This window comes from Thalia democratica, chromosome 2 (genome assembly GCF_965202585.1).
Source record: "Thalia democratica chromosome 2, ktThaDemo2.hap1.1, whole genome shotgun sequence".
In the NCBI taxonomy this organism is placed as follows: domain Eukaryota; kingdom Metazoa; phylum Chordata; class Thaliacea; order Salpida; family Salpidae; genus Thalia; species Thalia democratica.
Genome location: NC_139166.1, coordinates 30,513,170 through 30,535,556, shown reverse-complemented (window position 1 = coordinate 30,535,556; position 22,387 = coordinate 30,513,170). Strand labels below are relative to the sequence as shown.

The 22,387-nt window shown below is 26.2% G+C and overlaps 1 protein-coding gene across 1 annotated transcript; it reads right to left on the bottom strand.

Annotated features, from left to right (window-relative positions):
* Positions 1 to 13,925: 13,925 nt before the first annotated feature.
* On the bottom strand, positions 13,926 to 22,282 carry LOC145828531 (aspartate aminotransferase-like). The gene is made up of 13 exons (XM_082936287.1): positions 22,159 to 22,282; positions 21,264 to 21,391; positions 20,751 to 20,888; positions 19,518 to 19,645; positions 18,969 to 19,032; positions 18,444 to 18,483; positions 18,103 to 18,193; positions 17,320 to 17,419; positions 17,062 to 17,141; positions 16,865 to 16,947; positions 15,933 to 16,086; positions 14,993 to 15,068; positions 13,926 to 14,065 (listed from the first exon to the last, which is right to left on the bottom strand). The coding sequence occupies exons 1-13, from the start codon at positions 22,239 to 22,241 to the stop codon at positions 13,926 to 13,928; spliced, it is 1,305 nt and encodes a 434-aa protein (XP_082792413.1). The 5' UTR covers positions 22,242 to 22,282.
* Positions 22,283 to 22,387: the final 105 nt, after the last annotated feature.

The following is a 22,387-nucleotide window of genomic DNA, read 5'->3' as shown; positions in this document are numbered from 1 at the left end:
TTTAGTGAAAGTCAAACATAATTAAAATATAGAAGTGCTTGCTACAACTTAAACTGGATTAATGGCATCAGAACCCAATCAACATAATTAGCTTGGACTATCCTTAGGTGTAGCAATTATCAGTATTAAACAGTAGTCGGCCCGTCAGCATATTTATTATAACTGGGAGTAGGCCTAAGAAAGGTGTTATGTAGCAAGTGAGCATAAAAAACTGCCTAGCTAAATAATTAAAAAAAGAACACTAGATATTCCGGGTCTGTTATGAAGATAAAAAAAGTAACGTTGTGTCTACAACTACGGCCTGCAAGTTTTTTTATTTTTTAAATTTTGCCTTTGACAACCAATCCCTGCCGAACCCTTAATAAAGAGTAATAAAAAACGTTTAACAATAGAGTTAAGATCACTGTTGATTTAGGTCCTTTTTTTACAAAAAGTTTTAAACTTGATTAATTTATTTTTAAGGCCGTTTTTTTAAAATCAGTTTAAAAAATATATAACAATAATAAGTTTATTAAATACACACAAAAATAAAAAGCTCAAAAACTTTAGTCCAAGGACCTAGTGTACAAAAAGATCTTATAGTCTTCGAGTCGTACACCACAAGCTTAATTAAAAGTTATAAGGATGTAAAAAAACAACAACAGTCAAAACTGTCTAAAGAAAGAAAAACTCATAACAAAGATTAAAAAAACTAAACTAAGTGCGACAATTAATTATTAATAAACTTACATAAGTAAAGCAGTTAAAACTAAAAGCTAACTGAAAAATAGAAAGTAAGTCATGTTAACTTTGAATTATTTATGGAAAAAAACGGCTAAAATATAGATTGCAATAGTTAAAAACGATGCATTTAAGGAAAAATTTTTTAAAAATTAAATATTTATTTTTGTAATCTTGTACCTTAAGGGGATTAAAAAAGATATTTAAAAAGTATATTTTTATAACTTAAGTTTTTGTCGTATGGATGTAAATATAACTTCAGTTTTGTAAGTACTAGACTATTCCTGTCCTGGACAAGACATTAAAAGGTATCCAAGTGGTGCGCGACTCGATAACCTAAAGACTTTTTGTGCATCAGGTCCTAGGCAAAATATTTTGAGCACTTTTATTTTGGTAGTTTAATAGATTAGAATTTAACATTAGATTAGCTTAAAATATTTTTATTTGGTTTTTTTTTGTTTAATAACTCTACCTTTTTTTATTATTATATAGTCAAAATCAGAATCTACAACATTTTCAGAGTAATAAACTTACCATTTTTTTATTTATTGAGAACGTGTTAGAAGTTTTTAAATATTAACTATTGAAAAGTTTTGAATGCATTGACTTTTAGTATTTAAGCTGTTTTGCTTTATACGGCATGGCTATGTTAAGTTTTATGTAAAGTGGAAAGTTGTAAGATATATCATAAAAAAGCACATTGAAATTAATTATCTTTTTTGTAGACTTGAACAATAGAAATGATCAATTGAATTCCCACTTAATTTTTAAACTCTAGTTGGAACACTAACTAAATTTGTGAAACCTAGCCCATTAATTGATTTAAGTAGTTTTTAACATGATTACTCTTTTGATTAAATTTATTAAAAAGACAAAATATGCAAAGTTTAAGTTATTTATGTTTTTTAACAAAAAACCTCAAAACTTTTTACTGAATTTAGCTATGGAGGCTTTAAGGTGGCGATAAATTAACCCCACAAAACTATTTTTATCTTTTTACTGTAAATCCCTGTTTTTAATTCTAAACCATTTAATCCTTTTTTTTTCATGTTAATTATAGATTCTGTCTAAATGTATTTTTTGAATATGTATGTACTCACTCAGAATTTATTTTATAATTTTCAGAACAAAAATAAATTGTACCCTTTAAAAATTTAAAAACTTATGTATTTTCTTTTACTTGTTTTAGTTTTACAAATACCTATTGTATCAGGAGTAACTTTTTAATACGACATTAATTAATCAATGATTTATTTTCCTTTAAACTTTTCTAATACTACCATAAATCCATGCTAAGTTTGTCGTAGTCAATTGAAATTTCTCATCGTTTTCTTTATACCGATTACTGACTATTTACAAAAACTATTATACTTCAAGTAAAAAACAAAGATTTTATTTTACACTCATTATATTGCTTAAAGTAGTTCCATAACCGTATAATATTTAGCAATTAAAATAAAGACAAAAACTCAAAAAAATAGACATACCTAAAGGACAATTTGAGAAACTCAAATACTATAATGTTGTTACTTATACACCGTTTATTTCACGTTTAAACTTACCTGGCGCATTTGGTCCTTAGGCAAGTGGCACATCATTTCTTCTCGAAAGTACAAAAACAGAAACGTGCTCTTCTTCTATTTGCCTTGTAAATGGTTGGCCTGTAGTGGCATCATCGGAATGGTCACCAACTTTGTCCTGTGAGTCATGAAATTCATGACTGGATAGATTTTCAAAGCTACCACTGAAAGCCTATGAATCTTTGTACCTACTTGTACTATATTTGTTGGGATTTTTCCTTGACTGTAATGATCTTTTTTATATATGCTAGGTTGATGACAATATCTGCTGCTTCTGCTATAATGTCTTGGACTGTGGCTTATGTCTATTGATAAGAACGAGTAGTGAAATTTGCAGGGAAATTTTTAGTACCTTGCATCTTCAGTATTCCTGATATGTTCAGAATCCGGTTGGTGCTTTGGTTTGTTAGCCTGTTTACAAGCTACAAAACCTAAAATTTTCTAAATGCCTTTATTCATTGTAGTTTGTTTTGTGGTCTTCTGCCAATTTATTTAAGATAAAAAAATTCTACAAACGACTTAGTGCAAATCTCGTATTAGAAAGATTGCTCTTTGTGTTTTCGACAGGAATGCAGTATTTTGTAGGAAAATGTTTGCTGAATTTGCTTTTAAAGTTTACATTGAAATTTTTCATGCGTTTAAGTGCGTCGCATGATCGTGCTTCTTCTGTATATCAAGTTTCAATACAGGGGAGACATCTAAAACCGCTTTCATACCAGATCCGGTCATGCAGGTAAAAGATGACCTCTTTGCGCTCTTTTACGCCTAAAAGGGATTTTACGTTTATACTGTGGCTAACAAATTCTTTTCTTATACCAACCCATCATTTCTGAAGCTCATATTTTGATGTGAGTTTAGCAAATTAACAATATATGAATTAATTTCCTTAATTTTGCAATAATAAACGGTCTGTGAAATAATTACTCTCAGATAATTTCAAACCGTTTTAAATTAACTTGAGACAATCAATTTTTAAATATATAGATCTATAAAACAAAGTCTTAATCAAAACACTACTTTATGTTTAAATTTAATTTTACACTCGAACACTTGCTTAACAAAACTGTAGTTTTTTAAATAAAGTGTCTAAAGGATTTGTTTTAAAATTTATAACTTGTGTCAATTTAAGTAGAAATAATCAATATTTTATTTTTACTCTATACTTATTTTGATCAAATAATAAAAAATAGCTAAATATAGATTTTTCTAAATTTGAAAACTGATTATCTTTTTAAGAAAATTTGCTTTTTTTTATGTAGAGTAAAATGCTATTTTTACGTTACAACACTAAATTTGTGTTTAGGTATTTTTATGTTCTGATAGTTAATACACCTGAAAGTGTTTTAATGAAAACCAGGGGGGCGTGTATAGGTTTTTTTCAGTAAAGTGCACATTTTTTTTGTTTAATAATGAGTATTTTTCGTAGTAGCTTTTAATAATACACTTTAGAAAATTGCATAATTGTTAACTACACAACTGTCTAAAATTTCTCAGGTACATAAAAAGGTTTAAGTTTTAAACAACTTGAAAATACCAGTAAAACAAAATGCAAAATCTTTATAAATAATTCAGTTCTTCAACTTTTAGTGAAATCGTGTAAATATAAGTCTAAGTGCTGTTTCTATTTAAAATTAAAATTTTGCCTTACAATGTGAAGCCAAAATCACCATAATAAGGCATTTTATTCATAAGAAACTAAAATCAAATTACTAATTAAAATTAGTGAATAAATTATATTAATAATAGAAAAATCATTAAATAATATTTAAATTAATTACTTAACAAAACAATTCTAGTTAAGATAACTAAGCTAAAAATCAAATTAAAATAAAAAACAAATTTTAACTAACAAAAAAAAACCAATAGCAGACGTTAACAATTATTTTACAATTTGATAAAAACAAACTACGGTTTTTCTAATGTTGTAAAAAAACAATATGTGATTCGGTAAAAAATTCCGAAGTTAAAAATTAAACCATTTGAATTGTAAAATCATTCAAAAATAGTTTTTAAAACACTTTTGATTGGCTAACTTTGAATGAAAAGTTTCGTAATCAAATGTGAAACTTTCACAATTATACAATTTTTTTTTACTTAATACATTTTTCTACAAAAAAAAACTTATAAAACTACGTCGTTTTCGACGTAGTTTAAAAAAATGAATTATACCTTACTTATAGAAAAATATTAACATATAAATCAACAATAGCTATTCAAAAATATAAATCTAAGTTCACTGGAATATATTATAACAACAAATTATACAGTATCATTTCTTTATTACACTAACTTATGTTTCTGTATGTTAACGGATTAACAAACTTCAATGGAGCTCTGTAAAAATGTAAATACTGTAAGAAAATAATAGAAGCTAAAGTAAGTGTATACATGTGTCCATAATAAAAAAATTGCTAAATATTTTTATAGATTAATGGTTAATAATTGATAAAATACGTAATGTTAAACCCGACTGTTATAAAACTACATAATACTACTGATTATTAAATCTAAATTATAATAAAGTAAAATTAAATACAAAATAAAATAACAAATTATAATGTAAACTACTTACATGAAATCAAGGAAGTACTAATTCTAAATATTTACTGGTTACTAATCATTCAAAAAAGTCTAAAAATTACGTCACAATGTTAAGCTGTTACAGTAACCTCTCGCTTATTTACGCACATTGTGTCCACAGAAAAAGTGCGTAAAGATATGAAAGATCGTAAAGAAACGAGAGGTACCAAATATACTCACTATAATGGCTGTTTTTTAATATTGCTTCTAGTTAAAAGCAGACTGGGCACTTTTAACTATTTTTCTATTTTCTTATAAATATGAAAACAACAGATAAAACTATACATATACTAAAAAAAAAGGATTTGATTTGAATTTATATAAAATAATAAAACGAGTAGAAATAATTTTACTATTTTAATAATAAGAAGAAATTATTTTTATTTATATGTGACATTTATATTCTATTCTACTTAGCAAATTCAATTTATAATTAAGTATTTCTTTACAATTATAAAATGGTGTTTATTAATATATAGGGCAAGACTGCTGTATTATTTCTTTGTGTTTTAAACTCTCATTAATTCATTATACTTTTATTATTTAACACAGTCATGTTTATTTCAGAATTTTGATTTAATCTCTTATTGTTAACAAAATTTCTGATATACTGAGGTATAACTAAATGTTTATCAATTAGTCAAGGAACATAAATTTACAAAGTCTAAAGATATAGAGAGGTGTGTTAGCATTCATAAACATATTTTAACTTAAAAATATACATTAAACCTAATTTGTACAATACTATAAAAAAATTAAAATTTTTATTTTCTGAATTTTATAGAATTCTGAAATGCGTAACTAAACGAGAGTGCGTAACGTCACGAGTGCGTAAAGATCCGAGAGGTTACTGTATATATAAGCATTAGGACAAGCTAGTTAACTTATATTACAAAGAAAAAACATATACATGCTACACATATTTGAAATTTTGATAAAATATATTAAGATAAAATCATATTCAATCGCTTTTTATAACGCTTTTTCCAGTTTTTTCAGGTGTCGCATAGGAAACGGAAAACCAGTCAAAACACCGCCCCTAATGAAAACTTAATTAGCTTTAAAGTTATTAGTGTAAACAAATCAAGTCTTAATAAATTTAAGTTCTCCAAAAATTATAAAATGCATAATGAAGTTTTGTAAGCTTCATAAAGATTTAGAAAACATATAAAAACTACATCAGGAGTCAGAAGTTTATTATAAGTAACGGTAAAACTTTTCTAAAAAAAGTTGCTCAATGGCTGCCTCTTGTATAGAAAACAGTTTTTTACAGGCCACAATTTTAAAAAATATTTGTAGTAGTCAATACTAAACCGTAAATAATTTCAATTTGGTAAATTAAAGGCTTATCTGTAAACTTTTACCCCCAATATTTTTTTTTGTTTAAAAAATATATTTGTAGCTAAAACATACATTGCGGGCTTAAGATTTTTTTTCGGGCCGCAGTTTGCTAAACCCAGAGCTAAAAGAACAATAGTATTGTATTAAAGATGTAAACAAATTAATTATTAGTATTTACAATGTATATTGTATATATTTAAGTAAATTGTTTTAGTTAACTATAAAATTTAAGAATGCAAAGATTAAAACTGCTTTACGTATTTATAATCTTTATTTACTTAAAAATAATAATTTTGAAAATTAAAAACATTATTTGCGTTACTGGAAACTATTTTTGAAATATTCTAAAGTTCTCAGTTAAAAAAACAAAACGATTCAAATGTACAAATGATGTTTTAGTGAAGACTATTGTAAGTTTTATTTTTCGAATACAAATAATGTCTATTAAAAAAAAGTATAGAGATCAAAAACATAAAGAGCATTGTAATTATACTAGCTTCTGCAGATACTTTGTAAAAGAATTAATAGCTAAATATAAAAAGTGTTGCCTTTAATTATGATTCTGCTCTAGAAATATAAACTGTTTAAAGTATCTTGTGTGGACATTTTAACTTAGAAGTTTTAGAAATAACTTAGGGATCTTTTGTTTATTAGAATTTATAAAGAGTTTTTTTAAGTCTAAAATTTTTATCAATATATACGTATAAATATATAAGGTTTACAAGACAAAGGGAGAAATTTGCAGCTAGTGCATAACTTTTCTTTGCAAAGCAAAAATATAAAAAGAATATTGATAAAATTATCAACTAAACTTTAAAAACAAAGCTTTAAAATATCTTTTTATTAAAACAAAAAATGATGGCTAATTTTATATTTTGAAAATATCAAAACTTGTTCTAAGCAAAAGCTTTTCTATTCGCTTCGTGCCAACTGGCCTAACTTTAGTTGTAGAGAGAAAGTTTTTGATCGAGTTAAAGGTCTTTTGCCCAAAAGTCTTGGCTTTGTGGCTTCTAATTTTCAAAGGCAATTTTCAAAATGAGTAATTTCATAATTTCAGTTGGGAGTTCACTAATGAATTTTGGTGCTCTTAAAATAAATAGCTGATTATAAGTACAGTTGATTTTATATAAATTGCATATATTTTTTAAAGTTAAAAGATATTTGTTCTGATAAAGAAACCTCTGTAAAATTTGAAAAGTAATTTATTTTACGTTTTGTAAATATTTTTTGATTTTAATATTTTGCAACTTGAGAGCCTTTTTCTACGCTTAAATTTAAAATTTTAAAAATTAGTCTTTAGTAGTTTTGAAACCTCTAAATGTTTTAAATAAACAGAACAGCGTGTTAAGACCGAAAATATATTTAAAGACGCGATGTAGGTTTTTCACATGTCTAGTTTAAATAAATTTATTAACCATATAAGTACTTCAGTACAGATATATCTAACATAGAAAAATATTTCAGTAGAATTTAGAAACTCTTGTTAAATGTTATTTTTTAATGATTTAAAAAACGACCTAGTTAAGTTCATTTAAATATTTGAAAATAAAATATTTATACTAAGCTTTTAATGTTGGATAACTTTTTTGTTTTTGTTATTAAATCAATACTTATTTAGGTTTTTATACTTATGTAATGTTAGGCTTATTCGAAAAAGTACAAAAAAGTTATTTATTTCTAAGAACGCTAAAATTAAAAGATATTACGTAACAATGGATAAGTTTTGTTGTTTTTTGAAGACACTTTTTTATATGGCAGATTTGAATGATAGGGCTTGAGTTGACATTATATGTATTGAAAGTGTCCGTTTGCGGGGCCTGGCAGCCACAACGGAACAGATACTGCCTCTGAGTAACTTGAGATCATCTTAAAATACTGTTACTTACAATATTAGGCAATATTAGAATATCAGAATATCAAATATGCATATCAACATAGGGAATATAAATATATGGAATCAATAACAATAACAAATACTAATAATAATATGAACATTTAACAGGATCTAACAATTTTAAACAATTATATATAAATACAGATAACTTAAACTACCACTAATATACTAAATAAATCACTAGTATATTTTAAACAACTAATTTTTACTAAATTTTATTATTAAACAAATTAGAAATGTAAACTTCAATTAAAGATAATAAAGAGAGATAAACAGTATTTACAAGATAGCAGTTCTCTGAAGCCTTAACATGTTACTTTTGTAATGTTAGGCTTATTCGAAAAAGTACAAAAAAGTTATTTATTTCTAAGAACGCTAAAATTAAAAGATATTACGTAACAATGGATAAGTTTTGTTGTTTTTTGAAGACACTTTTTTATATGGCAGATTTGAATGATAGGGCTTGAGTTGACATTATATGTATTGAAAGTAACATGTTAAGGCTTCAGAGAACTGCTATCTTGTAAATACTGTTTATCTCTCTTTATTATCTTTAATTGAAGTTTACATTTCTAATTTGTTTAATAATAAAATTTAGTAAAAATTAGTTGTTTAAAATATACTAGTGATTTATTTAGTATATTAGTGGTAGTTTAAGTTATCTGTATTTATATATAATTGTTTAAAATTGTTAGATCCTGTTAAATGTTCATATTATTATTAGTATTTGTTATTGTTATTGATTCCATATATTTATATTCCCTATGTTGATATGCATATTTGATATTCTGATATTCTAATATTGCCTAATATTGTAAGTAACAGTATTTTAAGATGATCTCAAGTTACTCAGAGGCAGTATCTGTTCCGTTGTGGCTGCCAGGCCCCGCAAACGGACATGGTGACCCGGACCAAACACTTGGCAACAATGTCATTGTGGAACACGACAACCCATTAGCAACTGACCACGAAATAGCTACAAGAGACACTTCTTTAGCAATAGAGCAGGGATGGGATCTTGAGAGAACAAAACAGAGGAGCAAACAGTTTGAAAGATTAGTAAATGAGAAGGCATTTGAGATCAAGATGGCAAAGCAGGAGCAGAAGCAACTAGAAAAACTTATCTTAGAAAGAGAGGAGACAAGGCGTGAGCAGGAACGGTTTGAACGTCAAAACCAAGAAGTTGAGTTGATGCGTGAGCTCATGAAAGCAAGGCGAGAGGCAGAGGCACTTGAATCTCAACTACGACTTGCTAGATTGGATCAGGAGCTTCAGGAGGTGAAGAACAGGGTTAACAGACTGAAAGCTACACTCCCAGCAGTGAGAGGGAGAGTGATTGGGGGTTACCCATCTCACACTAAAGCTGTTTACTCAATAATTAAGACCACCCCCAGACAGCTAAACCCAAACGCCAGTTGCTACATCAAAAAACCAACCCTACCTACCCAAACAATCATATCAGAAATATTATTGCCAGTTAAAAGATTAGATTTTTCCAATGTACCAGATGAGAAATCAGTTAAACCCGGAAGTTCAATTAAGGAAAATGAAATTTTTAGGGCAGAGGAGCTGCCAAAGGAAACGGTGTCCAAGATTTGTACAAAGAGGAACCACAGTGACATCCAAAGGGCAAAGGTCTTGCCAAGGAATGTTAAACTTGGAAGTTCAATTAAGGAAAATTACATTTTTAGGGCAGAGGAGCTGCCAAAGAAAACGGTGTCCAATAGTTTTACAAAGAGGAATCACAGTGACATCCAGAGGGCAAAGGTCTTGCCAAGGAATGTTAAACCTGGAAGTTCAATTAAGGAAAATGACATTTTTAGGGCAGAGGAGCTGCCAAAGGAAACGGTGTCCAATAGTTTTACAAAGAGGAATCACAGTGACATCCAGAGGGCAAAGGTCTTGCCAAGGAATGTTAAACCTGGAAGTTCAATTAAGGAAAATGACATTGTTATTGCAAAGGAGCTGCAAAAGGAAACAGTGTCCAAGATTTCTACAAAGAGGAACCACAGTGACATCCAAAGGGCAAAAATTTCACCAAGAATAGAGACTTCAGCGTCGTGCACAAAAAAAAATGCAGTAAAGTGGTGGATAAGGAGTTTTCACCAATAGCAAAAGTTGTTAGCAAGCCTAATCTTGAAATTATGGTTGAAAAGCAAAATGTGAGAAAGTATTTAAGTTGGTTTACCTTTCACATATGGCCATACATAATTAAAGATGTACCTGATGTAAATAAAGCTTCATTCTCCATTTTCCACAAATGGCGGCACAAATAATCTACACTGATTAAATATTAGGAAGATCGTACATTAATTATTGTAACTAGTAACTTCTTTATTTAATTCTTATTATTATTAACTAAAATTAAAGTACAGTAATAGTATTATATTACATTGCTAGCAAATTAAAAATAATTATTATATTGTTATATATAATAGTTCTAATAACTAGTAATTTTTCTATGTTAACTATGGGGTTTCTTGTTTTATTGTGTTTTTTTTTTAGTTCATTCATTTTCCTACAATTTTAATAAATAAAAAGGATTAATAAATAGATAATAAATTTAAAATAAAATGCATAAAAAGACACTTGGTATTTTTGTTGGTAAATAGTAGTTTGTTGAAGTCCCTATTTTCTTCAGAGTGTTGTCTGAATTAGATGAATAGATATTCTTTGGTGGAATTTTTTTTTTTTTTCTCAATTTTTCTGCAGTAGGCTTTGGCCTGCTGGTATATATATTTTTTTTTGTGGTTTTTTGATTCAATGGGTTTGTTTTTTCTGTTTTTGTTTTCTTTTTAAACAGTTTTATCAATAGCAGTTCTTCAACTGGTTGAAAGTTGTCACTGACAGCCACTGAAAAATAACAGTAGCAGTTGCATTTCATTAAGAGTTCAACAGTAGGAGGGAGCAGCATGTTGTCACAAATAGCCACTGCAAGATGACGGTGGCAGTCACATTTCATCAGCGAGTCGACAGTATGCTGAAACAATTCTTTGTCACAGCAAGCCACTGCAAGATGACAGTAGCAGTTGCATCTCATCAACTGTCAGGAAGCAGTCCACTGCAAAACGATGGCAGCAGTCCAATACTCCAAACTATCAGCACAGCCGGAGACAATCAGGCTAAGACCGTGGAGATGGCCTGTGGAGGAGCAACAATGTTGGAGCCAGCAGCGAGTTACTGATCTGAGGAGGAGAGTCAGTGAAATGGCGTTTGGGAAATCCTGATTGGCTGCAGGATTTGGTGACATTTTGTAAGTTTAACACTGTAAATTAAAGATATTACTAATTTTTTTTTTTTTGCTGAAATTTTTTTTATTAAAATGTATAAAACTGAATTTTTATGCTTTAATTTCTTTATTTTGAGTTTACACCTAACATATTACTTTAAAATTTTGAAACATAAAATTGGTAAATAACAATTCATTAATATTTTTGTGTAAAGTAATATTTTTTTAGTTTTAAATTCAAATTCACTGTTTCAATAGAGATTTTAGTGTTAATAAAGATTATCTTGAAACTATCTTTTATTATAGTTTAGTTGTTTAATTGCATTTAACACACCAAATTTTCTATATTTTAAGTTTTTATTTTTGAAGTAAGTGTTAAAATTTACTCCAATTTTTTAGGTACATAACAGCAATGTATTCCTATTTATTTTTGTTTACTTCGCAATTAAATTGATTGACTGCACCACATATTTTTTTGTTGGATGATTAAAATTGTTATAAAATTTTTGTTTCAAATGTAAATTCTAATTTTTTTATGCTTTCATTTTTTTTTAGAGTTTAATCTTACTTCAATTTTTGGTACTTAAAAGCAATGTATTCCTTTTTATTTACTTTTGCAATTTAATGATTAAACACACTTCATGCTTTTTTTTTTTAGTATAAATATATATATTTTTTTTTTTGGTGCTAGTGATCATATTTTTATTTTTTTGTTTGAAGTGTTTGCTGTATAGAGAGTTCAAAATTTTATGTTGCTTTAGAGTTTTTTTTAATTTTGAAAGGTACCAGATTAACACACACTTTAAAGTTTTTTTTTTCTTATTAATTTAAACCTTCTGGTTGATACTGAAATGTTTTAGAAAACCCTAGCAGTAATTCTAAAATAGACTTTTAAGGAAAGATAGTGTAATGTTAGGCTTATTCGAAAAAGTACAAAAAAGTTATTTATTTCTAAGAACGCTAAAATTAAAAGATATTACGTAACAATGGATAAGTTTTGTTGTTTTTTGAAGACACTTTTTTATATGGCAGATTTGAATGATAGGGCTTGAGTTGACATTATATGTATTGAAAGTAACATGTTAAGGCTTCAGAGAACTGCTATCTTGTAAATACTGTTTATCTCTCTTTATTATCTTTAATTGAAGTTTACATTTCTAATTTGTTTAATAATAAAATTTAGTAAAAATTAGTTGTTTAAAATATACTAGTGATTTATTTAGTATATTAGTGGTAGTTTAAGTTATCTGTATTTATATATAATTGTTTAAAATTGTTAGATCCTGTTAAATGTTCATATTATTATTAGTATTTGTTATTGTTATTGATTCCATATATTTATATTCCCTATGTTGATATGCATATTTGATATTCTGATATTCTAATATTGCCTAATATTGTAAGTAACAGTATTTTAAGATGATCTCAAGTTACTCAGAGGCAGTATCTGTTCCGTTGTGGCTGCCAGGCCCCGCAAACGGACACTTAGTTTAATTTTGACACAAATTAAAACAAATACTACAACTAGTTTTTTTTTAATGTAGAATATAAAATCTATTCAAAGAATATTTCTGCAATACTTCTTATACGTCTTAACTTGATTGACTAACAAAACTAAATATTAAATCTTTCGTTTGTTAAACTATTTAATAGTGCAACTTATTTACAATATTTTTTGAACCTGATAAAAGTAACTATTAACTAAGACTTTATAACAAAAAAAGATACATGCAGATATTATTTTAATAATGATGTTTGGCAAAATTCTTTTTTTTTTGTTCAGTTAAAATATGGAAAAAGCTTCTTAACGAATTAGTTTCTTGCAAAAAAAAAAAAACCGATTTCGATCAAAATTTGAAAAATTTAACATAATTTTTTCAGTAAAATTTACGGGTAAATTCTTTTATTGTTTCTTCATCAACCATTGGTTTAAATTGTAAAATTTAGTTTAATCTATAGTTTGATTTCATTTGTAAGCAACGCCAAAATAAGTCCTCTTTCAATATGATCGAAACATTTTTTTGGTCTCTTTATTGCTAATGTGCTTGGGGCTTTGGGTTTTAAACTTTTTGGTTAGTCAATTTATTTAGATTTATGATGTTTAATGCTTAGTATAAGTTATATGTGTTAAAAGCTTTTGTTTTTATGTTAATCTATACATTTTTAATTAAATTTTTTATGTTTCTTATTTTGAAAAATATGAGTTTTCTTACGGTATCTTTTCTTTTTTGTCTCTACCTTATGTATCTTTCAGTTTAAGTGGCCCAGATTTTGATGCCTGGGTCCATCGTAGGACAATAAAATTACAGTAACAATTTAAAAAAATATTCTAAAAAAATACAGCAATGTTTACTCTGAAAACATAAAAAAATAGTATCAGTTTAAACTATTTAATTTAGTATATTTCTGCTAAGAGTAAAAATATTCTTTTTAAATTGTTTGTTGAGTTATTAAAGCAAAACTTAAAGTATGAAAGCAAAAAAAAAAAGGAGCAAAGTTAAACCAAAAATTAAGCTTTTTATTTCATAATGTATGAATAAAGTTCATAAATAATTTTATAAAACTTTGTTATACACAAAGTTTAAACGTTTACAAGTTTTTTAACCCATTCACATATTTTATCAATTGCTTCAATAGTTGGTTTGCAATAAATATTTATGAAGTCATCAGGTAGTTGACCGTATAAACCAACAGCTTCACTCTCTTGAATTGCTTTTGAACCTAAGATAATGTACATAACAATTTTTTGAAAACCTATAACACAAAAATTAAAACAGCTAATGACAAAAAAAGCTTTTGTATGTTTTCAGATTAAAATGTTGTAACTTGCCACGAATTGATAAAATGTTGTTATTATAATTAAAAAAAAATATAGAAGTTTAGCTACAAACTGTGCTCTTTAATAATTACCTTTAGTTTTTAAGACAAAAAATAGAAGAATTTAAAGCGTTTCTGTTTGATTGTTTTTAAGTTGTTTAAATTATCAAACAGTTTAAATTTTGAATTGAAAAATAAAACTGTTGTAAGAAAAAATTATTGTTATAAAAAAAAAAAATTCAAAAAATAATTATTAAGTATTAGTTAAAAAAAGTATACAACAATTAAATTTTATTAGTTTGTTGTATGTGGCATTTCGTAAAAAGAAATAGTTAGTTTAAAGTAACGGCGGCTTGTAATGACGTCATAAGAATTTAAAAGAATCATAAAGTGTCAAAAAAAAACTATAATAGTCATAAAATTTAATCTACTTATTTCAAAATAATCTGTCAACCTTTTTTAAACTTCGTTATGAAAAAATTAACTAATCTAAATTTTTTAACATAAAAGTTTATTTTTAGGGAGCTTATGCTATTCCGCACTTTTATACACGCGGTCCTTGGTTAAAATTTAATTTTAGATTCATAATAAAGTTGTACCCTTGATAAAAAAGACATAATTTTTTATCCTAACTTAGTTATTTTTAAATTATATAATCTGATTTTACTTTATTAATTTACATTATAGTTTAAATTAAAATTTTGATAACATTTGAAATATATAAATTTTTATTTATAGTGCACTTTTTTTTTACATCAAAATAAGTTTTTTTTTCCAAAAACTATTTTAACAAGTAATGTTAAGGAACTTTATGTTTAATAATAAACAAACCGTTAAAGTTCACGTAACAGAGGCGAACAGTTAGAGCTTCAATTGAGTGCAGGTAGTGGGGACCACCCGGCATTAGCTGTTTATAACAAGTTGATGATTAAAAAATATCTATAAAAAACAATTTAAAATAATAGTTTATAAGGTTGTTTTTATGTGTAGCAAAATAAATTGTAATAAGCGGACCCTTTTTTTCCGGCTTAGTATTAAGCGTATAGTACTTTAAATATGATTGATAATAATGGTGTTATACTGTGACTACAGTATTTGTGAAACAAACTTATTAATTAGTAAGCTGTGTTCTTTTAAATTTTAGCAGTTTGTGTAGGTAATTAAGTTTGTTTTAATATTTTTTGTAAAGCAGTAAGTTTGTTAACTAAAATTGAAATTGATTTAAAACAACAAACTAAATATCATTCTCATGTAGCTTACATAACTCATGTTATTTGAATTTTAATTAAAACTTAGTTCAAAAACTACTGAAAACAATCTATAAGAAACTAGTTTTATTTTCTAACCCTTAGAAGGAAAACATAATTGATTTAATTTGGTCGTACATTTTGCGTTTTATAATTTAAAAAAAAGATTCTTAAAAAAAATATAGTTTTCAAATTAGAATTAAAAGTAGTAAAACATGCAGAAAAAAAGTGATTAACTTTCCTATTTGTATTCTAACTTTACCTTAGTCTTTTATATAAGTTTGTACTAGCCTTTGACAGTAGTAAGAAAAAACACAGTACTTCTATAGAATAAATTTGTAGGTAAATTATAAATAAAAATGATACCTCTCAAAAAAAATAATCAAATAGCTATAAAAAGAAATCATAATTTTAAAAATAGCTCTTATGAAATGGTTGACAAAACAAAATAATTAAAAGTGTTAGACTAATAGTCGGCTGTTTGTGACAATAATAGATCGTTATAATATTTATCTTATACTAACCGCTACAGATGTTTCTTTTAAAATTTTATCGCACATTTCCGCACCAGTGTTTAAATGAAGTTTGTTAAGAGCCGGACGAATGACCTCAAAATCAGGAAAAATGTAGTACCCAGATCCTGCATTGTGTACTTTAACACCTACTTTCTTCAGTTTGCTAATATTAAACAAAATAAAAAGAAAAGAAATTTGTAAAGATAACTATTTATATCGACAACAATATAGTTCGGAGATTGAAAATGTATATTGTATGTAAACTAATATTTTTTAAATTAATAGTACTTGCTGAAAAACTTAAAATGTTAAGATGTCTAAAATAATTAGTTTTTACGTTACAAATCTATAGTTTCATCATAAAAGAAACTTTTAGTTGTGAACAAAAATGAGGTTTACTGAGATAAATTTAACTTATCTAAAAAAAAGAAAAATAATTTTGTTTTCATACTAAAAACTTTAACAAGCACCAAATTTTGTAAACACACACTTAAAATTTTAATTTTTTCAGTTTCATTTTTTTATCTTTATTAAATCGATGTCTTAAACTACAAGTTAAATTACTTTTAAATTCGTAACAAAATTTGTGCAATTTTAGAATTTTATTTTTTCAATTTAAGTTTTTAAGCCAAAATTTTAACTTTTTTTAAATTAAATGATTGTCTAAAACTTTTTACCTAGATTGTATATATAAAAGACTTACTGACAAATTAAAATTAAAGAAAATAAAGTTTATACCAAAAATCAAAAGCAGTTAAGAGAGATTGACTATATTTTGTTATTCTTCTTAAAAAATTCAAATTGTTTGAATAGATATACATATATATTGTTTTTCAATCCAGTATAACTTCAAATATTTATTTACTTAAAATAATATATAAAATAGTGGTTCCTAAAATAAACAACAAATATATTTAAAAAAAGCAATTGGTTAAACTAACTTGCACGAATATTTGCAAACTGCGTTTAATATCCTACTGCAATGTCTCGCATACGATTGGCCGCGCTCATCAAATTTTAAAAGCTGTTTTTTTATTTTTTTATTTTTAAAATAGAAAACTTTACAACAAAATGATAAATCATTAAACTTAATTTAGTATTGATAATGTCACATAATATTTGTAAAGAAAAATGCAACCTGTATAGAAGCATATTGAACGGGGGCAGACGCAGTCGTATAAGTCTGACTTGATGCTCCAATTAACACTTGTCTAAGCTCTGTTAAAGTTAAAAAAAAACATTTATTTAGTCGCTTATTTTAGCTTAGAAAATAAAATAACTCTTAGTGAGAAAAAAAGTAAACAACATATGATTTTTAAGAGTAAAACTAAATAAATTAAAAAAAATTTAATAATAAAGTTTGTTAGTCACTGAAGAAAAACAAAGATAAACAAACGTTTCATATTAGGGGGAAACACCAAGTACCCAAGTCTCCACCCTCCACAGCTCGCCCATTTCGAAATACCACTCGACAGAATTGTGCCCTCGGGGTAGAACTTAGATAAAAAAAATATACATTATCATAAGTTTTGGAAAAAAATACAGTAGAGACGCACCTTGAAATAGGCAAAAGTTCGAATCTTATTTAAAAAGCGTATTTTACAGTTTTGAGACAATATTTAGCTTTTTAACATCAGATAACAGCTAGTATTTACTTTTTAAAGAAAAATATGATCTGTTCTAGTGATTTTTAGAGTTACTTCTTTTTCTAAAGAATAGTTGTGTAATATCTACATTTACTTTTTTTAATTCAGTATTTATTTTAACTTTTTTACAAACAAATTTAATTTACAAGTTACGCTTTTTTCGAGTTACAGTGTGTACCTTTTGTGAGTGCGTACCTATCAAGGTGCGTACTTTTTTAATGTCTCTACTGTATATTACAATCGTAACTTTTATACTAACAAATAGTTTATGTAATAAAGTTTTTGTTTATAAGCGCAAAGGAAATACTGCTAGTTATAACATACATATCAGTCCTATAAAGTTATGCATTGTTTTAAAAACAAAGTGAAACTACTTTTATACATTTCCTTATGATTAGTGAACCTATTTTGTTATGTTTACCACATTTGACAGTATAGAAATTTTAGATAGTAAATTAAAAGCAAAATAAAAAATCAAATAACATCTAGCAATGTTTTTGTTTTGTTTTTATAACATAAGTATGAATTCTAACCTTTGCAATACTGACATGGTCGTTGTTATAACTGAGACGCGAGTAAATTTCGTCCGACAAAACCAACAGTTTATGTTTTCTAAAAGCTTTGCTGTTTACAAAGTTTTGTTATTAAATTAACTTTTTAATTTATACAAACAATAATTGACTTTACTACAATTTATTTAAATGTTTTTTGAAAACCTATTTCATACTCATGAAAAGGTAAATAAAAATAGATAATCATAAAAAAGCAGCTAAATAATTTATTATAAATTAAAATTGTAAAATTAATAGAACATAAAAAAATATCAAAAGATGGTTAACAATGAATTAAATTAAACTTCATTAAGAAATATCACCTTAGAAGAACGAAATCATCCACAGTGTAGGTCGCTCCAGCTAGTAAAAAGTTTTAAAATGTATATGCATATTTTTAACGTTGCTTTGAAGAAATTAATGTATTATTTATAAGTATTATTATATGAATAACAAATTGCATGACTTCTATTTATAAAAAAATTGTATGGTCATTGATAAAAATTTGATGTTTTTCATTTGTTACTACTAAAGATACTCTGAAAAACTTCTTTTTTTTTTAAACAAACTAGTCCCGTACTACAACATCGTTTTACAAACAAAACTTTATATGATACTAATAAAATTGATAAAAGAAAATAAACTACCATTGAAACAGCTTAGCTCATTATAAATTTGTTTTAATACATTTTAGAACAAATTTATATTAACAAGTTTATTTTATAGTTGTTTAAAACAAAAACAGATAATGTATTAATAGTTTTTTGCGTTTTTGTTGTTTACAAAACATCAAAGAAAAAAGGTTTGTGCTTGTATACATAAAAGAGACAAACTCAAAATAAACAAACTTGGGTTGTCGGGATTACAAAGTACAATCATACTTCCCTCTTTTAAACCTTCAGATTGTATAGCCTGCAAAAATAAATAACAACATACAACTAGATCTTAAGTTTCTTTGTTAAAGTTAAGTAGTCGTAAACTTTGTAATAATAAAGTAATATGACAATAAGTATTAAAAATCCTAACATCCAAGACCAGTCGGAAATAAAAACAACTTTTCTACGTTAGCAACTAGCTTGGGCTTTCAGACTCAGTAAAGCTGTTTTAATTTATGAACACAGAAACTTAAAGTATGGTTGCATTAGAAGTATAGTTTTTTGGAATTTATTTCCAACAGTTAATTTATAATTTTTTAAACTTAGAGTATTCTTTAAAAAGTTTAAAGATTAGTCAAAAAAAATAGTTACTTTTTGTAGTAAAATTATATATTTCACCTCTAAAATTAACGACTAAGACTAGAACTAAATCAAAAAATACAAATCTATAAATACTTTGTTTATCTGAAAGAAAATGTCTCTTTACATTTAGTAAACAGTTAGAAAGTTTCAAAGTAGAACCTTGTCTAAAACTTCAGGAGTAAGTTTCCAGCCACTTTCGAATGTTGTATTGACTAAAAGTACCTTTTTTTGTGCGAGACCTGCCTGGGGCTTGTAAGTGGTCCAAGTTGGTGCAAGAAGTACCACGTCTATTATTAAAATTCGATTGTTTTTGAACAGTAATAAAGTAATTAGAAGATTCTATTTGAATTAAATTTTAATGTAAGTACTGACGAGGTCTTTGACCGAAGCTAAGTTTACTGATCAAAGTTTAGAAAGAATAAACTGTTTTAATTCTCCTCCAAATAGATATCTTTATTGTATTTAAAAACCAAAACACATAACAAATAAATACTTGTATAAAATGTTTGTGAAGGAACTAAAATTTACTTCTTTAATCGTATTAATAATAGATATTCTGATCAAAAATTTTAAACATAAATAAGTGAAATAAAATAAACATAAAAATAGTTAACAAAAGCATATAATCTTTACGTTTTATAATTCAGTTTTAATTTTTTTTTTTCAATTTAACAAAAATTAACAAAATTAACTCAAAAAACTCTAAAATGCTAACTTAAGTAAACACATTTTTTTTACAAAATAGTTAATTACCATATCTTAAAACCCAGTAATCTTATGAAGAGAACTAAAATCTCGTTTAAAACAAATACTCATTACAAATATTTTTTCTATTGAAGCTCTTAAGCGTGTTTAACTACAAGACTACATTTAAAACTTATCAACAACAAAAAGTGTCTGCCACACCTAAAAAGCTAGTTACTATATTAAAGACATGATTTGTAAAGGATCAATTTCATACTAAATGTCAAGTTTGATATTTTTATTTTTAAACAGGTTTTTAAACATTGTGTTTTAGACAGTTATTGTCTTAAATATTTCGACTAGAAACTATGTCATTTGCTAATGTTAACTGCACCTTTCCTTATCATCGTCGTTTTTATTGTATTTTTTTAAACTTTCAGTATTTTAGAATGTTTTATTTTTTTGTTTAGTTTCATTAAGTTTAAAAAAGACTTTTTTCTTAAACACTTAGTTAGTGATAGAGTGTTTAAAAGTGTAATTTAAAATTACATATCTGAATTTTGAACACAGCGTATTTCGGTCAAAAAGTGCGAACTCATCTGGAAGTGCAAACTTAAAAAGTGCGAATTTTGCCGGAAATGCAAGCCTAAAAAGTGCGAACTCAAGATGAAGTACAAAAATGGTTAAAATTGAAAAATTCAAGCTTACCACCGTTAATAATGTTCATCATCTGATAAATAAGTTCTTTTGAGCCGGGACTTACTACAACGTCATCACAAGTTATATTTTCCAAACCATCGTGCTTCTTGTGAAGTTTACAAATTGCTTCTCGAAGCTCTGGTAATCCTTAATATAGTAATACTTTTTTCAACTATGATATAGTTTGTTAAAGTTTAGAAAGAAAAGTTAAGTAATTAATTTGGATTATTAAATTTTAATTCTTCTCAAAATAAAATAAACTAATTAGTTTTTTTTATACAAAAAATAAAAAGAAAATTTCATTGTTAGCATTTTTAGTTATGTATCAATTATGTCACAGTTTATACATAAGACAAATATGTACAAAAATTGAGTAAAAATTATTTCTATCAGAATATTCATAAGTACAAAAACAGTTTGGATATAATTTTTAACATACCAATCGTTTTTTAAGTATTATTTTGTGCTTTTTTAATTCAAATTTTTTAAATTTTAGCTCAGTTTAAATAGAAATGTATTTACCAGCTACAGGTAAGTACTCTCCCACATGAGCATACTTTTTCAATTCATCTTGCGCAAATTGTGGAATTGGAAACGGGGATTGACCGAAACCGAGATGGTAGATATCCCTACCTTCAGACTGAAGCTGTCTACCAATATTAATATTAAAGGTATAAAAAACTAGTGTAGCTCTAGTATTGTAATAAATGAATTAAAAGAAAACATTTTTTGATGTTAGTTTAGACCGTTTGTTTCATTGATCACGTTACAAGACTTGTTTAGTTTAGTCTTAATTTTTTTAATGGTAAGACGTTAAAAGGTATCCAAGAAGTGTGCGACTCGATAACCAAAAGGTTCTTTGTGCACCAGGTCCTAAGACTAAATATTTTGAGCGTCTTTTTTGTCGTACAATAAACTATACTTTATAATTTTTAAATGATTTTTTTATGACAATAAGGTAAAAAAGGTCTTTAATCTTTAATATTGAATATACCAACTAATGATTATTTTAAATCAAGTAAAATTAAACTTTGTTTTTTTTAAGGACTTTAATATACTATTTCTCGAAATTTTGGGTAAGAAAAAATAGTTTATTTTTAATTAGTTTTTAGTCTTAAATTAAGTGATATGGGTTAATTTTAAAGATGCAAAACAATGTTTTCTAGGCATTACAAAGTTTTTTATAAATTAACAAATATAATTAGATACTGCACTTTTACTGAAAAAAGTTGTTAAATTAAATGTAGTGTGATTAAATTATTTTACCTGATAAATAATAGGACTTTAAAAACATTTTTTATTAACTACTACCAATATCTTCTTTTTTTAATATTAAAAGCTTGTTAGCAGATTATTTACCTCACATGCTGTGCTTGGCAAGCTAATAGGAAAAATCAATATTTAAATTTAAACAAACTTTATTTTTTCATTAAATTTAAGATTAGATGCACCAGCATGTTTGTGCTTTAAATCTTCTCGAATCAGGTTGTTAAAATCCATTTATATTTTATCAAAATATACTTTAAAGTTTTCTACTTCTTTAAAAACAATATGATAAATTTAATTATTATTTCACAACTAAAACTAAATGGTAAAACTGCTAACCTGAAGTATGTCAAATGTTTAATTAAAAAAAACTTAACCAC